The sequence below is a fragment of the Trichophyton verrucosum genome, assembly GCF_000151505.1.
Source record: "Trichophyton verrucosum HKI 0517 chromosome Unknown contig01156_1.f1.exp, whole genome shotgun sequence".
NCBI classification, from domain to species: domain Eukaryota; kingdom Fungi; phylum Ascomycota; class Eurotiomycetes; order Onygenales; family Arthrodermataceae; genus Trichophyton; species Trichophyton verrucosum.
The window spans coordinates 1-12,556 of NW_003315157.1; the positions used below are offsets into that span (position 1 = coordinate 1).

The 12,556-nt window shown below is 46.7% G+C and overlaps 7 protein-coding genes across 7 annotated transcripts; 3 read left to right on the forward strand and 4 right to left on the reverse strand.

Annotated features, from left to right (window-relative positions):
- Nucleotides 1–1,256: 1,256 nt before the first annotated feature.
- TRV_07794 (uncharacterized protein) lies at nucleotides 1,257–1,622 on the reverse strand (the record flags this gene model as incomplete). Its single annotated transcript, XM_003018145.1, has 1 exon — nucleotides 1,257–1,622. The coding sequence occupies one exon, from the start codon at nucleotides 1,620–1,622 to the stop codon at nucleotides 1,257–1,259; it is 366 nt and encodes a 121-aa protein (XP_003018191.1).
- A 77-nt stretch (nucleotides 1,623–1,699) lies between these two features.
- On the forward strand, nucleotides 1,700–4,304 carry TRV_07795 (transferase (Gpi7), putative; the record flags this gene model as incomplete). Its single annotated transcript, XM_003018146.1, has 6 exons — nucleotides 1,700–1,930; nucleotides 1,989–2,116; nucleotides 2,182–2,552; nucleotides 2,621–3,131; nucleotides 3,194–3,672; nucleotides 3,739–4,304. 6 exons carry the CDS (start codon nucleotides 1,700–1,702, stop codon nucleotides 4,302–4,304), a joined length of 2,286 nt encoding a protein of 761 aa, XP_003018192.1.
- Nucleotides 4,305–4,389: 85 nt separating this feature from the next.
- TRV_07796 (uncharacterized protein) lies at nucleotides 4,390–5,191 on the reverse strand (the record flags this gene model as incomplete). The annotated part of the gene is made up of 2 exons (XM_003018147.1): nucleotides 4,390–4,834; nucleotides 4,899–5,191. The coding sequence occupies 2 exons, from the start codon at nucleotides 5,189–5,191 to the stop codon at nucleotides 4,390–4,392; spliced, it is 738 nt and encodes a 245-aa protein (XP_003018193.1).
- A 327-nt stretch (nucleotides 5,192–5,518) lies between these two features.
- On the forward strand, nucleotides 5,519–7,891 carry TRV_07797 (uncharacterized protein; the record flags this gene model as incomplete). The annotated part of the gene is made up of 5 exons (XM_003018148.1): nucleotides 5,519–5,772; nucleotides 5,828–6,490; nucleotides 6,567–7,120; nucleotides 7,319–7,616; nucleotides 7,726–7,891. 5 exons carry the CDS (start codon nucleotides 5,519–5,521, stop codon nucleotides 7,889–7,891), a joined length of 1,935 nt encoding a protein of 644 aa, XP_003018194.1.
- A 403-nt stretch (nucleotides 7,892–8,294) lies between these two features.
- On the reverse strand, nucleotides 8,295–8,648 carry TRV_07798 (uncharacterized protein; the record flags this gene model as incomplete). Its single annotated transcript, XM_003018149.1, has 1 exon — nucleotides 8,295–8,648. The coding sequence occupies one exon, from the start codon at nucleotides 8,646–8,648 to the stop codon at nucleotides 8,295–8,297; it is 354 nt and encodes a 117-aa protein (XP_003018195.1).
- A 598-nt stretch (nucleotides 8,649–9,246) lies between these two features.
- TRV_07799 (meiosis protein MEI2, putative) lies at nucleotides 9,247–10,690 on the reverse strand (the record flags this gene model as incomplete). Its single annotated transcript, XM_003018150.1, has 3 exons — nucleotides 9,247–9,813; nucleotides 9,873–10,307; nucleotides 10,388–10,690. 3 exons carry the CDS (start codon nucleotides 10,688–10,690, stop codon nucleotides 9,247–9,249), a joined length of 1,305 nt encoding a protein of 434 aa, XP_003018196.1.
- Nucleotides 10,691–11,002: 312 nt separating this feature from the next.
- Nucleotides 11,003–12,063, forward strand: TRV_07800 (uncharacterized protein; the record flags this gene model as incomplete). Its single annotated transcript, XM_003018151.1, has 3 exons — nucleotides 11,003–11,144; nucleotides 11,338–11,637; nucleotides 11,747–12,063. The coding sequence occupies 3 exons, from the start codon at nucleotides 11,003–11,005 to the stop codon at nucleotides 12,061–12,063; spliced, it is 759 nt and encodes a 252-aa protein (XP_003018197.1).
- Nucleotides 12,064–12,556: the final 493 nt, after the last annotated feature.

Genomic DNA, 12,556 nt, shown 5'->3' on the forward strand with positions numbered 1-12,556 from the left:
TTTTTTTTTTTTTTTTAGTAGGAAAGCAAAAGGCAGCGAGGTTGATATATTTAATTGACCGGCTGGGATCCTCTTTTACTGTGCATTTCGAGCTCGGATTAACTACATCTGCGAAGCCATGGCGAAGGGACTCAGATCGAGCGTCAAGAAGCACAACAAGGCCCTGTTGCGCGAGAAAGTCTTTGGGCCGGTAGCAGATGCGAGAACAGAGCGCCTCTCTGCTAAACTGCAAGAGCTCGCAGGGACCTCCAAGAGGGATGCGGACATGACAGATGCAGACCCGAGTAATGCAGGTGTGTAGCCCTGATATGGAATATGGACGCTGCCAGGGGCTATATTGTCGATACTAACAGGCTGGTCTCCTAGATGCTGCCGCAGAGAAGTCCAAAACTGATATAGTGAAAGGTAACGACTGCCCAAGTCAACATCGTATATACTCTTCACTTTTCTTTCACTTTTGCCCCAGTCTCAGTGGCCATCAGACTACATTTGCAACCTGCTCTAATACTAGATAACTACGATAGATGACGAGCCCACCCCTCTCAAGATCGAGGGCGGACTTTCTCGCAAGACCGGCCGAGTGGAAAAGCGCACACGCAGAAAACCGCGTAACACCATAACGTTTGCTCCTCACCCGGGGAAAGTGAAGAGGCTCAATGGGAACAAGAAGCGATGATGTGTTATGATCTTCCAGCTGAACGTTTGTACTGTCTGATTTCAGTTTAGACTGCGGACGGATCTATTGTCACTATTGCATCTCGACATAAAAAAGGGATTAGGAGTTAAGCGGAGTTCTAATGGCTATTGATACGGGATTTTCTTTTGGTCTTTTCTTCTGTCTAACTAACGACTATATAAGACGAGTGATAAGACGTTGGTCTTCATAGACTCTATACGCTGCTAATTTGACCTTCTAAACAACCCGATCTTCCGACCTGTTAGCCAACGTAGAATCCGCCATCTCCTTTAGTCAATTGATCCATGGCGCAAAAATACTTTAGTTAGTTGCTTCAGCTATCGCTAATCAGAATTGCGGGTGCAGGCACGAACGGCTCTTTTTTTTTTTTTTTTTTCTTCCTTATCTTATCGCAACCTCAAGACCTTGAGGGAAGACGAAGGCATCAAAGGCAAAAGGCGTAAACACAACAACATCTACCACGACGAAGATGATGGAGACGATATAGACAGCGAGTAGGAGACCACGGCGGAGGAGTTATGGTTCTTAGTTAATGACACTCGTTTAGACAGCCTCTCTTTCAAGGATGCGCTTCATCACTTCCAATGCGGCCACGCTGGTCTCCTTTATTCTCTTTCCCCTGGCACTGCTCCTCTTCGCCAGCGGGTTCTTCCCGTACAAGCCATTCATACCAGGACTGGCAACTTTCGATGAAAGTGAATATAGCAGTCGGCCATCCCCCGTCTTTGACCGGGTCATCTTCATGGTGGTAGATGCATTGCGAAGGTGGCTTAACCCTCCTGTTGTCTTTTGCATATTTCCCGCGCCAGCTAACCCCCATGTACAGCGACTTTGTGTATGGAAACCACTCCGGATTCCAATTCACCCAAAAGTCAGTAAAGATGAATATCCTATGCCCCAGAAGGGCATTATCAAATCGGGCCATTCTAATTTGTGGGTAGATTGATCAAGTCTGGCGCAGCAGTACCGTTTACCGCTCATGCAAGCTCGCCGACTATCACCATGCCTCGGGTAAAGGCAATTACAACAGGATCTGTCCCATCTTTCGTTGATGTGATCCTTAACTTTGCAGAATCAGATACCACCTCAACTCTTGCTCACCAGGATACCTGGCTAGCCCAGCTGAGAGCTAAGCCGGGCGGTCGACTGGTCATGTACGGAGACGATACGTGGCTGAAGCTGTTTCCTGGCATGTTCTACAGACATGATGGGACTACAAGCTTCTTTGTCTCCGTATGAACATCCAATCTTCCCTTCTTGTTGGATCAATATCAACTGACCCTGAACAAAGGATTTTACTGAAGTCGACAACAATGTCACCCGGCATATACCTGAGGAAATGGGTAATGCTGACTGGAATGCCATGATAATGCATTATCTAGGCCTTGACCATATTGGCCACAAAGCCGGCCCTAGAAGGTGAGCTAATGAAACTCTCATATGGACTAAATATATATGATAAAGGGAACCTAACTTTGTGGCAGTCCCCATATGATACCCAAGCAGAAGGAGATGGATTCCATAGTCAAACAAATATACAGTTCCATGGAAAAGGAGGCCCAATTGTCTTCCGCACTTCTTGTTCTATGCGGTGACCACGGTATGAACGACGGTGGTAATCATGGTGGTGCATCGGCAGGAGAGACCTCCCCGGCTCTTACCTTCATATCCCCTAAATTTCAAGACATGGGACTTGTAAAGGCGCCCCTCAAGCCTTCGCCCGGGGAATTCGATTTCTACGACATAATAGACCAATCAGATATAGCTCCTACCCTGGGTGGTCTGCTCGGCTTTCCAGTTCCCCTGAACAACCTTGGAGTTTTTATCCCCCAGTTTCTCCCGCTATGGAAAAAAGGTTCGTTTCTCAAATTGCTTCGTCTTTGTCTATCGTAGTCAGAAATAAAGGCTAATACGACATCACAGGCGAGGAACGGCTACAGCTTCTCCAAGAAAATGCTCGACAGATCATAAAAATCGTCAAGCAAACATATCCAGGCTACAGGTTCGACTCTACTACTGCCCAGTTGACCCATTGTGACGGCAGTCCAAACTCCGAGATAGCAGAACTTGAATGCAAATGGCAGAGGGCACAGCAAATGATTTCTCAGGCTGCTGAGGATACCACTCTCTCCCCGGACATAGAACAACCCCTTATAGACTTCCTACGTACTGCACAAACCATGATGTCTAGCACAGCAAGCAATTACAACCTGTCAAGACTATATCAGGGCATCGCATTCTCGGGGATCGCCTTTCTGCTCTCTCTCTATTCATGCATGCAAAAGGGCCGTAATGGGACTGCAGCTGTGGGATACATGTTCCTAGTCCTTCTCGGATACGGAGCCTTAATGTTTGCAAGTAGCTACGTTGAGGAAGAGCAGCATTTTTGGTACTGGATGGCTTCCGGCTGGATATTCTACCTCTACTGGAAATCGTACGTTAGATCTGGCCTTTCCCTATATTATTATGTTCAATACTAATCGCTTGTTCCGCTAGCTCCAACAACCACAAAGTCAAGTCGGGCTATGTTGGCGCATTTGTGCTTGCCACATTGACACGAATTATGAGACGTTGGAACCAGACTGGTCAAAAGTTCGCGGGAGAACCAGATATTGCCAACACCTTCTTCAGGGACCATCCCAACGTGATGTGGCTACTGATTCTCTTCACATATACTGACCTCTATCAAAGGCTATTGCCAAACACGTCCATAGCGGATCCGACAAATAAGCTATTGTCGCTACTATACCTCCCTCTGACTAGTTTTTCGTTCATATTCAAGGTGGTATTCACAGATGCCGATGCACCAGAGCTTATACGGAATATCCCTTTCCTCCCATTCTTGATCAGAGGTGTGCGAGGACTATCCCTTGTTTTCCAGGCCCGGGTTGTTCTTATAGGAGTCTTGGTATGCTCCCTGTATGCGATATACTTGAGAGCTACCAGAAACAGCAATCGAACTGGTGCAAGAAGAGGTGAATCAAACCCATGAATGTTCCTGCCTGGAATAAAAATATCCGTACTAACATTTTATCAACCAGACATTCGAGGAACCTTTCACACTTTGCTCAGTTTATTCCTCATCACTCAATCTCGAGCAACCAATATACCTCTGTTCGCCCTCTTCCGTATCCAGCAACAAGTTCTCAGCTCCATGTCACTGTCTACCACAGAAATCACTGTCACGTCCCTCCTGTTTCAGTACGCAAGCTTTTTCGCTCTCGGTGGCTCCAATGCTATCTCCTCGGTCGACTTGTCTAATGCCTACAACGGCGTGAGTGGGTATAATGTTGGCGTAGTAGGCATACTGACCTTTATCGGTAACTGGGCTGGTCCTATCTGGTGGGTATCTGCTACTCACCACTTGTTGAGCATTACTCGCTCTGCACGCCAGAACCAGCCAAACAAGCATATCCAGCTCTTGACCTTGTTCATTGCTACGAGCCTGTTAGCTGTGATGATAGCTTGTACTGCCCTTCGAACGCATCTGTTTATATGGACTGTGTTTTCCCCCAAGTTTCTTTACAGCATGGCATGGACGCTGGCTCAACATATCGTCATTAATATTCTATTCGGAGAGCATTTGCTGCGATGGTTATACAATTAGACGTTTTCCCTTTTGATGTGAGAATTTTATTCTTAAGTTTACTTTTCAAGGATATAATATTCTTTATGCGATTTCCCATTGCATATTATAGGCCAGCAAATATATCATCTATCGCATTAACTTTCCGTTTCTTCTTCTTCTTTTTCTCCTTAGAGCTGTCGGCCACGCCCAAGCTGGCAGTCATAGCGGTATCATAGTCAACTTTTCGTTTCATGCTCTCATCAAGACATAACTTTCTGTTTTTCTTCGTTCCGGCTTCACCATCTGTAGACACAGTCGAGTCGACTGTCGTTTTGATATGAGAGCCAACCTCAGACCGTCTGATCACCTCACCAAAATCTTCAGCCACAGTAACGTTACTGGCCGACCTGGGAATGGTCTCCAGGGTCTTCTCATCTCCAAGCTCACGAGCAATATTTGACAGCTCGCCCTTATTAATTTGGACGACCTTGAATACTTCAGCAAGTGTAGCTAGCAGAGTAATCCCTAAGGAACAGAACTGTATGTCTGCAACCACAGTAGAAAACGCCCTGCCCAGAGAAATCAGTCATGAATCAACGTTCAATATGGACGCTGCTCCTCAGTTCGACTAACCTATAACACCGCGGAATGAGCTCATCGTGAAGATACCTCATTATCTTCCACACTGGAGAAAAAGGGTGCTCGTCACTGCCATCTGCACCCAGGACATCCTCGAACTTCTCGATCTTTTCGATTTCACACGCAAGATTCAGCGTCCATCGCCTTAGCATGTTCAGCCATTTCCACCATTTCGTGCAGCGATGCTGATTCTTGTTGTGGTGATAGAGCAGATGCAGGGTTCGGTGGATTGATCGGACGTCACTAGAGGCTGTAAACGGCAATGATTCAGTCAATTGGGCAGACATTTACGCCGGATAGCTGACTTCGTCTTCCTCCTGCTTCCTTTAGCCTCCTCTCATCCCGTCCACCAGCTCTGGCTCGCGGTCGTTTTCAAAGTCAAGTCTGCATAAATTAAAAAGGTCTTCGAGGATATCAAACTCCGAGAAAAAGCAACAAAATCTTCTTAAACGACTTAGTCAGCTCCACTCTATTTACGTTTTATCGAAGTTCGCTTGCAACCTCCTTCAAATACGAGAAGTCAAATAGACGAACTCTTCCTCCTCTCGCCCAACAAGCAGACGAGGAAAAGCTGAAGGATTGAGGCTCAAATGTAGCCTTCCAATTGCAGGTTGATGAAGCATCCCCCGGAGGGTTTCACCCATGTCGAAATATTGGCGGCCGGAGCCCGTAAAGGGGCAACCGCCGACGTTGGTGCCTGGAGCTGTGCCCTGAGACATCCACTCCGCTACATGGATTTGACACCTATAAAAGGAACTCGCCCTTCGGACGAGTTCCTCTTCCTTTTCCCCTTTGAATTATTCAAGGACGCCTCCTTGAATATTATCACTGTTAAAGTGAAGCTAGAAGAAACCATCTATACCAATGGGTTTTACCACTGCGGGCGGCAAACGGGGCCTGGCCTCCAAACGTTCAGCGATTAGTCTGCACGATCAGCAGCCAGTCGAGCCGTACACGGACGAACCCAGTGACGAGCCGCCAGCTTATACAGATGCAATCCCAGGAAGCTCAAGCCAGGTACAAGTTAGTCTCCCTGATCTGTCAACTCCTGGCGCCTATGTCAATCCATACCAAGAGGTTATTGGAAGTCGTGTTGTCAAAACATTTTCAGGACACGAATCATACCTTGTTTCTGTCCATCCTGAATACACGAACACGCCAAGTGCTCTATACAATGCCATATACGACCAAGCTTGTGTGGCTCCTACAGTTCTCATCTCTGTCACGGGAACGCACACAGTCAAGCAGCGGGATGGAAAAAAGGACTCCAGCTCCAAGGTTACAGACTTTGATTTTCGAATCGAGACTCGAGGAACTATATTGCCATTGTCTTCATACGACCTGACTCGACGTCCTTTATTCGATTTCTACCGCGAACTAAACGTCGTGCGAGACAATGACGGACAGTCAGCTTATCGTGGAGGACGGTTTAGGTGCAAATCAAGCAAGAAGTATAAACCCACTGGAGCTGGTGATCTGGAGCAAGCAGTTATGGATGGAGAACAGACCGAGGCCGAGACAAGTCTCGAGAGTATGCTACAGGAATGGTGTACTCGATATTGCGAAGACAAGAGCGGAGTGAAATCGTAAGTAAACGACAATCAAACCGCGGATAAAGTTACCAGTATACTAACCACCCTTTCACAGATTTACGCTACGTAGCACAGTTGAAGAGCTCAATATGGCTATTATCAAAAATGAAATCACCTCCATCATCCGCTCGACAAACTACCGTGGCACTATCTCCGTTAACCAGGTAACAACCCACACGGCACTAACTATCTATTCACCACACTGGATAAACAAGCTCCGAACCAACAGATTCGTCTGGTGGGTAGTTGTCATTCTTCAGCTTTGGATAATGACCTGGCCTATCATCGTCTTGCTTGAGAGACGCTATGAGCCCGTTAAGGCCCAATACTACGTCCGCCGGGATTCAGAGTACAACCCTCCTTTCAAAGGAGAAGTTGAATGGACAAAGCTGTTTGCTCGTGCTATCAGTGCGGCAGCGCTAAATAGAAGGAAGGATGAAATTGTTACCACAGCTGATGTGCAGCGGGCTAATGATGCGGCTCTCAATGGTCGACGGGAGGAATCTGCAGCCGAAAGAGACAGGAGAGCAAGATTGAACAGCGGAAATGGATCGTTTATGGATTCTGTTATTGGCATAGCTAGGGGCGTGTCTGAGCTGAGGAGTGAGTTTGATCATGCTAGAGGTTGGGGTGCAAATGAGTGAGCATGCATCTGGCTGGGTTCACTATCTACGCTGTTTTTGGTAGAAGGGAGTATGATGGTCGTTAGTTTGGCTTCATTAGTTTGATATATTCTTTACGGAGGAAGAGCCATGTCAAAAAGAAGCATACTTGTCTTCGATTTGATCTGAAGCGGCATAAAGTGCGCTTTGTCAACTAAAGTACATCGTGTTTTTCGCAACTTGAAAAGCAAATGCGCCTTTGAGCGATGCCACACCTCCCTTCGCTGCCGTCTGTTGCGCCGTGTTCAAGAACAAGCAAGTAACAACTATAATAACGATGAAACGAAAGAAAAACAAAAACAAACAAACGTCCCTTCTTCGCTCCGTGACATGGTCATGGCCGTGGTCATCGTAAGTCCCATCCTTGACACCACGAAATGTGCAAATTGCAGCGTTGGTGATAATACATGCTTGAGAAGAGAAAAAAAAAAACAAGAAAAAAGAGAGACAATACCAAAGTGAGTTAAATACAGAAGATGAATGAGTGTTAGAAGTTGGAGCATATCGCAAAGGATATCAGTAAAACAGAAGTGCATGACAGAAGGGGATGAAAATGTAGGTGTGTAGGGTATTGAATGCAGGCAGGCAGGCCCAGGATGTCCTGTTTCTGTTCTCCCAAGGTGATGAATGGTCGAGTCAATGGTCCTTTGCAAAAAATTTCAAGGCAATGCAAGACTCAGGAGTAGGAAGAACAAAAAAGGCAAGATTGGAGTCAAAGAAACCTGGTAGTTGAACAGGGCGGCAATAGCCTTGATACCCAAATCTGCAAGGGCGAAGCCAGGCAGATAAATATGTTGAACCAGTGTTTGACGGGGATGCTCCTGTGGATGTGGACGGGTCTGCCCAAGCTCCGTGCTAGCCTGATTTGACCTGTGTTTTCGGGGTATATGGGGTATGTAAGGCAAAGACAGAAAGCGGGGAAGTAGAAGGCAAGATGGAAAAATGGAAAAGATAATACATGTAAAGAAGAAGAAGAAAATGCTAAAAGAGTGGAAAAATTGCCTGAAAGATAATTGAAGATAAGAAGAGGCAAAGAACAAAAAAAACATCGAGATCGACGATGTGTGTCACGTTAGTTGAACCGGAAAAGTTCAAATTCAATGATGGTATGAAAGATGGGTAAGTATGAGGAAGAATTATCCAGAGAGATGGTGATGATGGCGACTGCCACCAGCTGGCTCATACCAAGGACTCATAATGCTGGGACGCATCTGTTCCATACGATCAGAGTGGGCTGGCCAGTCACGAGTCCAGTGAGATTCACGCTCGGCTGCGGTAGTGCCACGGTCGAACTGAGAGCGACGACGACGTTGCTCATCACGGTATTGCTGACCGACTCTGGGAGCGAACAAGCCTGCAAGGAAAGTCAGATACTGCATGAATGTAACGATGGGCAATATATGCATACCGACATGCTCGGCATTTTCAACACTGCGGCGCATCTTGGATGGGTTGTCAGGGCCAGGGAAGTGGTCTTCAGTGCCAGCCATTGGGCCAGTGCCAGTGTGAAAGATCTAGTAGTTGTTAGTGAGACTGTTAAATGAGAGGATATGATATATTGCTGATATGCTTACCTTTGGACGGAATGAGGGATGTTCGAGCATAACAGAACTGTTGCGGAACTTTTGAACAAGGCAGTCTTTTCCTTGAATGGCTGGTACGATGTTAGTATATATACATATGACAAATTAAGAAAGAGAGAACGCTTACTGGCGTAGGAAATCTCAGCAACTTTGTCACTGTTGAAGCAGTTCCTATTGGGAAGATTAGCAACCGTGGGTTGAGCGGATGGATATAAGGATGGAATACCAAGAACGACCAGCACGGGCTTTGGCAAACTGTATGCCGCCGTTAGTAGGTGCTTTTAGTTGGTGACATATAGACGTGGAACTCACATCAATAATGTCAATTGGCTATATGGCAAGTTAGCATCGAGTTTCAGATAGACGCACGACAGGAAGGTGGCTTACATCTTCAAAATTGATGAATGCATAGCCAACGCTATTAGAGGATTAGAAAAAAACTCATGATATGATTATCAGGGGAAGCGTAAACTGACTTGCAGTTGTTGGCAAAATCTATAACAGGTTAGCTGATGTAGACTGAAGACGAAAGGAAAGTAGGCTTCTTACCAATGCGAAGATACATGAAGTCGTATTTGCCATGGCTAGTCTCATCCACGATATCCTTAAGCATAGCTTGATCAATTTTGTTTGGGATGTTGCGGAGCATGATCTGGATGAGCTCAAAAGTTAGACAATGCATTGGGAATGGAAAGAGGAAGACACTAACTGTAGTGCGGACATCAAGACCAAGACGAATGCGTTCAATGTCAACGTGGTTCTGGTTCATGTTGTTATGAGTACTGTTGCGGTTACGTCCAGAGCCATGACGAGAACGGAAGTTGTGGCACTCATCAGATCTGCGGTTCCAAGTTGCAACTGCAGGATCACCAATGGGGATGGTAGAACGGCCAGTTGGGCTGAGCTCCATGTAAGGGTTAGGAGAGGCAAAGCTTCGACGACGAGCCATGGGAATAGTGCGGTCGTGCATGATGATTGGAGAAGTGCGAGGAACAGGCTCTTCAACTGGGTGATGGGCATGCGCATGATAAGTGACATCAGGTTTGAAGTACTTGACATCGATGACGCACTCCTGTGAAATTATGTATGAGTAAAAGAAGACAATAGGTAAAGTAGGGAAAGACGACGTACAGGAAGAGAAGAGCCATTGAGGCCAGAAACGACATTGTCAGCAGCACGAGTATCGCTGAATTCAACATGGAAGTTAACGATGTTGTTGTGATCAGTTGGGATGCTGTGGAAGGCTTTGATTTCACCGTAAGTGGAGAGCAAGGTCTTGAAAGAGTGAGAGATGATACGGCCATCTGTCTCTTCAGGACCACCGTTGTAGTAGACAGTAGCAAATATTTGACCTTCATAGTCGGAAGTGGTTGGGGCAAGCGAAGGTTCAAACTTTTGGGTGAACTCCTTTGCAGTCAAGGCATGGAAGCGCCAACTGGGGAAGAAGGACTTTGCTTTGACGGCAGCCATTTTTGCTTCGTAGATGTCGGTGAAGCCAACGTAGATTCTGCCATGAGAAGCAAGCTCAGACAGGACGGGTCCCTTGACTGTATTGAATTCACGGTGCTAAGAGAGTGTTAGTAGGGAAACAAACAAAGAAAATGAAGAAAGGCAAAACGAGGAGAAAAGATGCAAGAATTTCTTACATTGAAGATTGCAGCAATATCATGGTAAGGCATGTCCACTGGGACACCCTCGATGACAAATGCACGATTTCTGTTCTCAGCATCAAAATGGCCTTGCTGGTAGTACATGGCATAGGGAGCGGGAATGTATTTGGAGCTGGCCGAAGAAGGAGGAGAGACTCTGGCGCCGCCAATTGGACCAAAATCAACAGAGCCACGAGGAGTGAAGGCACTGACAAGGCCGGGAGTATCAGGAACAGAAGTTTTAGTTAGATCAGCAAGATTGGCAGGATTTTGGTCCTGGATGAAGGTAGGAGAAGACATGGGGCCAGACGATGCGTTTCTGTCGAAACTGCCAGGAGTGAAGCTGGATGCAGTGGGAGAAAGCTGAATACGGCCGGAAGAGAAGCCAGGAGGAGGAACAGTAATAAACGGGTTTTGTGCCTCCCTGAGCACCAAGTCAGAAAAATCCGAGCAGAAAGAAGAAACTGAAGAAACCGAGGAGAATGGAGAAGATGAAGGAAAGAAAAGGGGAAAATTGATATATAAAGTGACTTACTGCTGAAATATGGAGCGTCTCAGAGAGGAACGAAGAGGCAACTCAGAGGAAGCGGGAGCAAACTGCTGGGAACGAGAATGCTCTGGAGAAAACGCAGTGAGTCTCGTCTCTGGCGAGCCATTGCGAGAATTAGCCTGCTCGGAAGACCGAGGACTGCTTGCGAGTTTCGACATTTCGTCTTGACTCCTGTCACGAGTCAGGATATAGATATATACGAGGGTATCTTGGTCTGAAGGCCTACCTGGCTGTCAATTGAGCTGGACCGCAGAGCTGAAGATAGGGAGAAACGGAAGAAAAGTGAGAAATGGCGGATAGAGGATAGTTGTGGGTAGAAAATAGCTGAAACGGACGGAGTAGAGATAGCAACAGAGGAACTGGCAGAGGAATTGCGCTGGACAGAGCGACTGAACAGCTGCTGGAGGCGAAGACGAAGATGAGGATGAGGATGAAGAGAAGAAGAAGAAGAAGAAAAAGAGGGCGGAAGAAGGACGAGGAGGAGGTTTAAGTAGACTCGACGGCGGGAGGAGGCTGGGAGGGCGGCGAGCAAAGGCGGAAGCGGACGTCGAACCCCTCTTTTTTCTGCCAGCTGCCAGCCCCTCCTTTTTGAGCAGGAAAGAGGAAGAAGAGGAGGAGAAGAGGAGGAGAAGAGGAGGAGGAGAAGAAGAAGAGAGTGCAGGGAGAGTGCAGGAAGTGTCTGCTTACCAGGCACTGTGTAGGCACAAGGTGCGACAGCTGCTGCACAGGCTGGACTGCCACTGCCAGCATCGGGCGGGCCGATAGTCTGGCTTGTCTGCTAGGAGTTGCTGCTGTCACTCATTAAGTCAGCGAGAAGGAGGGGGAGGAGGAAAAGGAGGAACACAGAAGGGCGGAGACAGGGCATAGACAGCGAGGACGCAGGCAGAAGGCAGTGGAAGCAGAAGAAGACGAAGAGGAAGAGGAAGAGGAAGAAGAAGAAGGAGATGGAGATGGAGATGGAGAAGGAGAAGAGACTTACTTTCTGGGAGTGACAGAGGCCCAGACAGTGACTGTATATTCCAGGGATCTAGTGGCTAGACACACTAGAGAGGATATATGTGTGTCATCTGTTATTATCCATATTAACTATTGGTATATAGAGGATATCAAATATCTAGGATAAGATAGGCACAGCTATATATATCCAAAAGTATACACTTCAAGATATTTACATATCATAAGGTATACTTATATATATTTAAAGCTGTGCAGAGAAAGGAAGAAAGGAAGAAGAAAAGAAGAGAGGTGAAAGGGGTGATATTTTTATAGGGCAAGGAAGAGGTAGACTAAGGCTAGAAAGCCTTGCATCACTTCTAGGGCCAATTCCACCGTATTCACTTCACTTCTTCTTCCTTTTCTGCTTCTTTCTGTTGCTGGCTCTTTGGAGGTATCTGGGTATCTCATTTCCATGACTGGCTCTCATCTGGCATTTGAAAGACACACGGGTCAGTAAAGGGCGGCAGTCACCTTCACTTTTGGCCTATTCTTACTTTTTTTCTTTGCTATCTTCTCCTTATGCTGCTTCTGCTTCTGCTTCTTCTACTCTACTTGTCCATGACTCCAGGCCACTCTGGCCTGCCTGGTATCTCGAGTTCTCTTGTTCATCTCCATCTCTC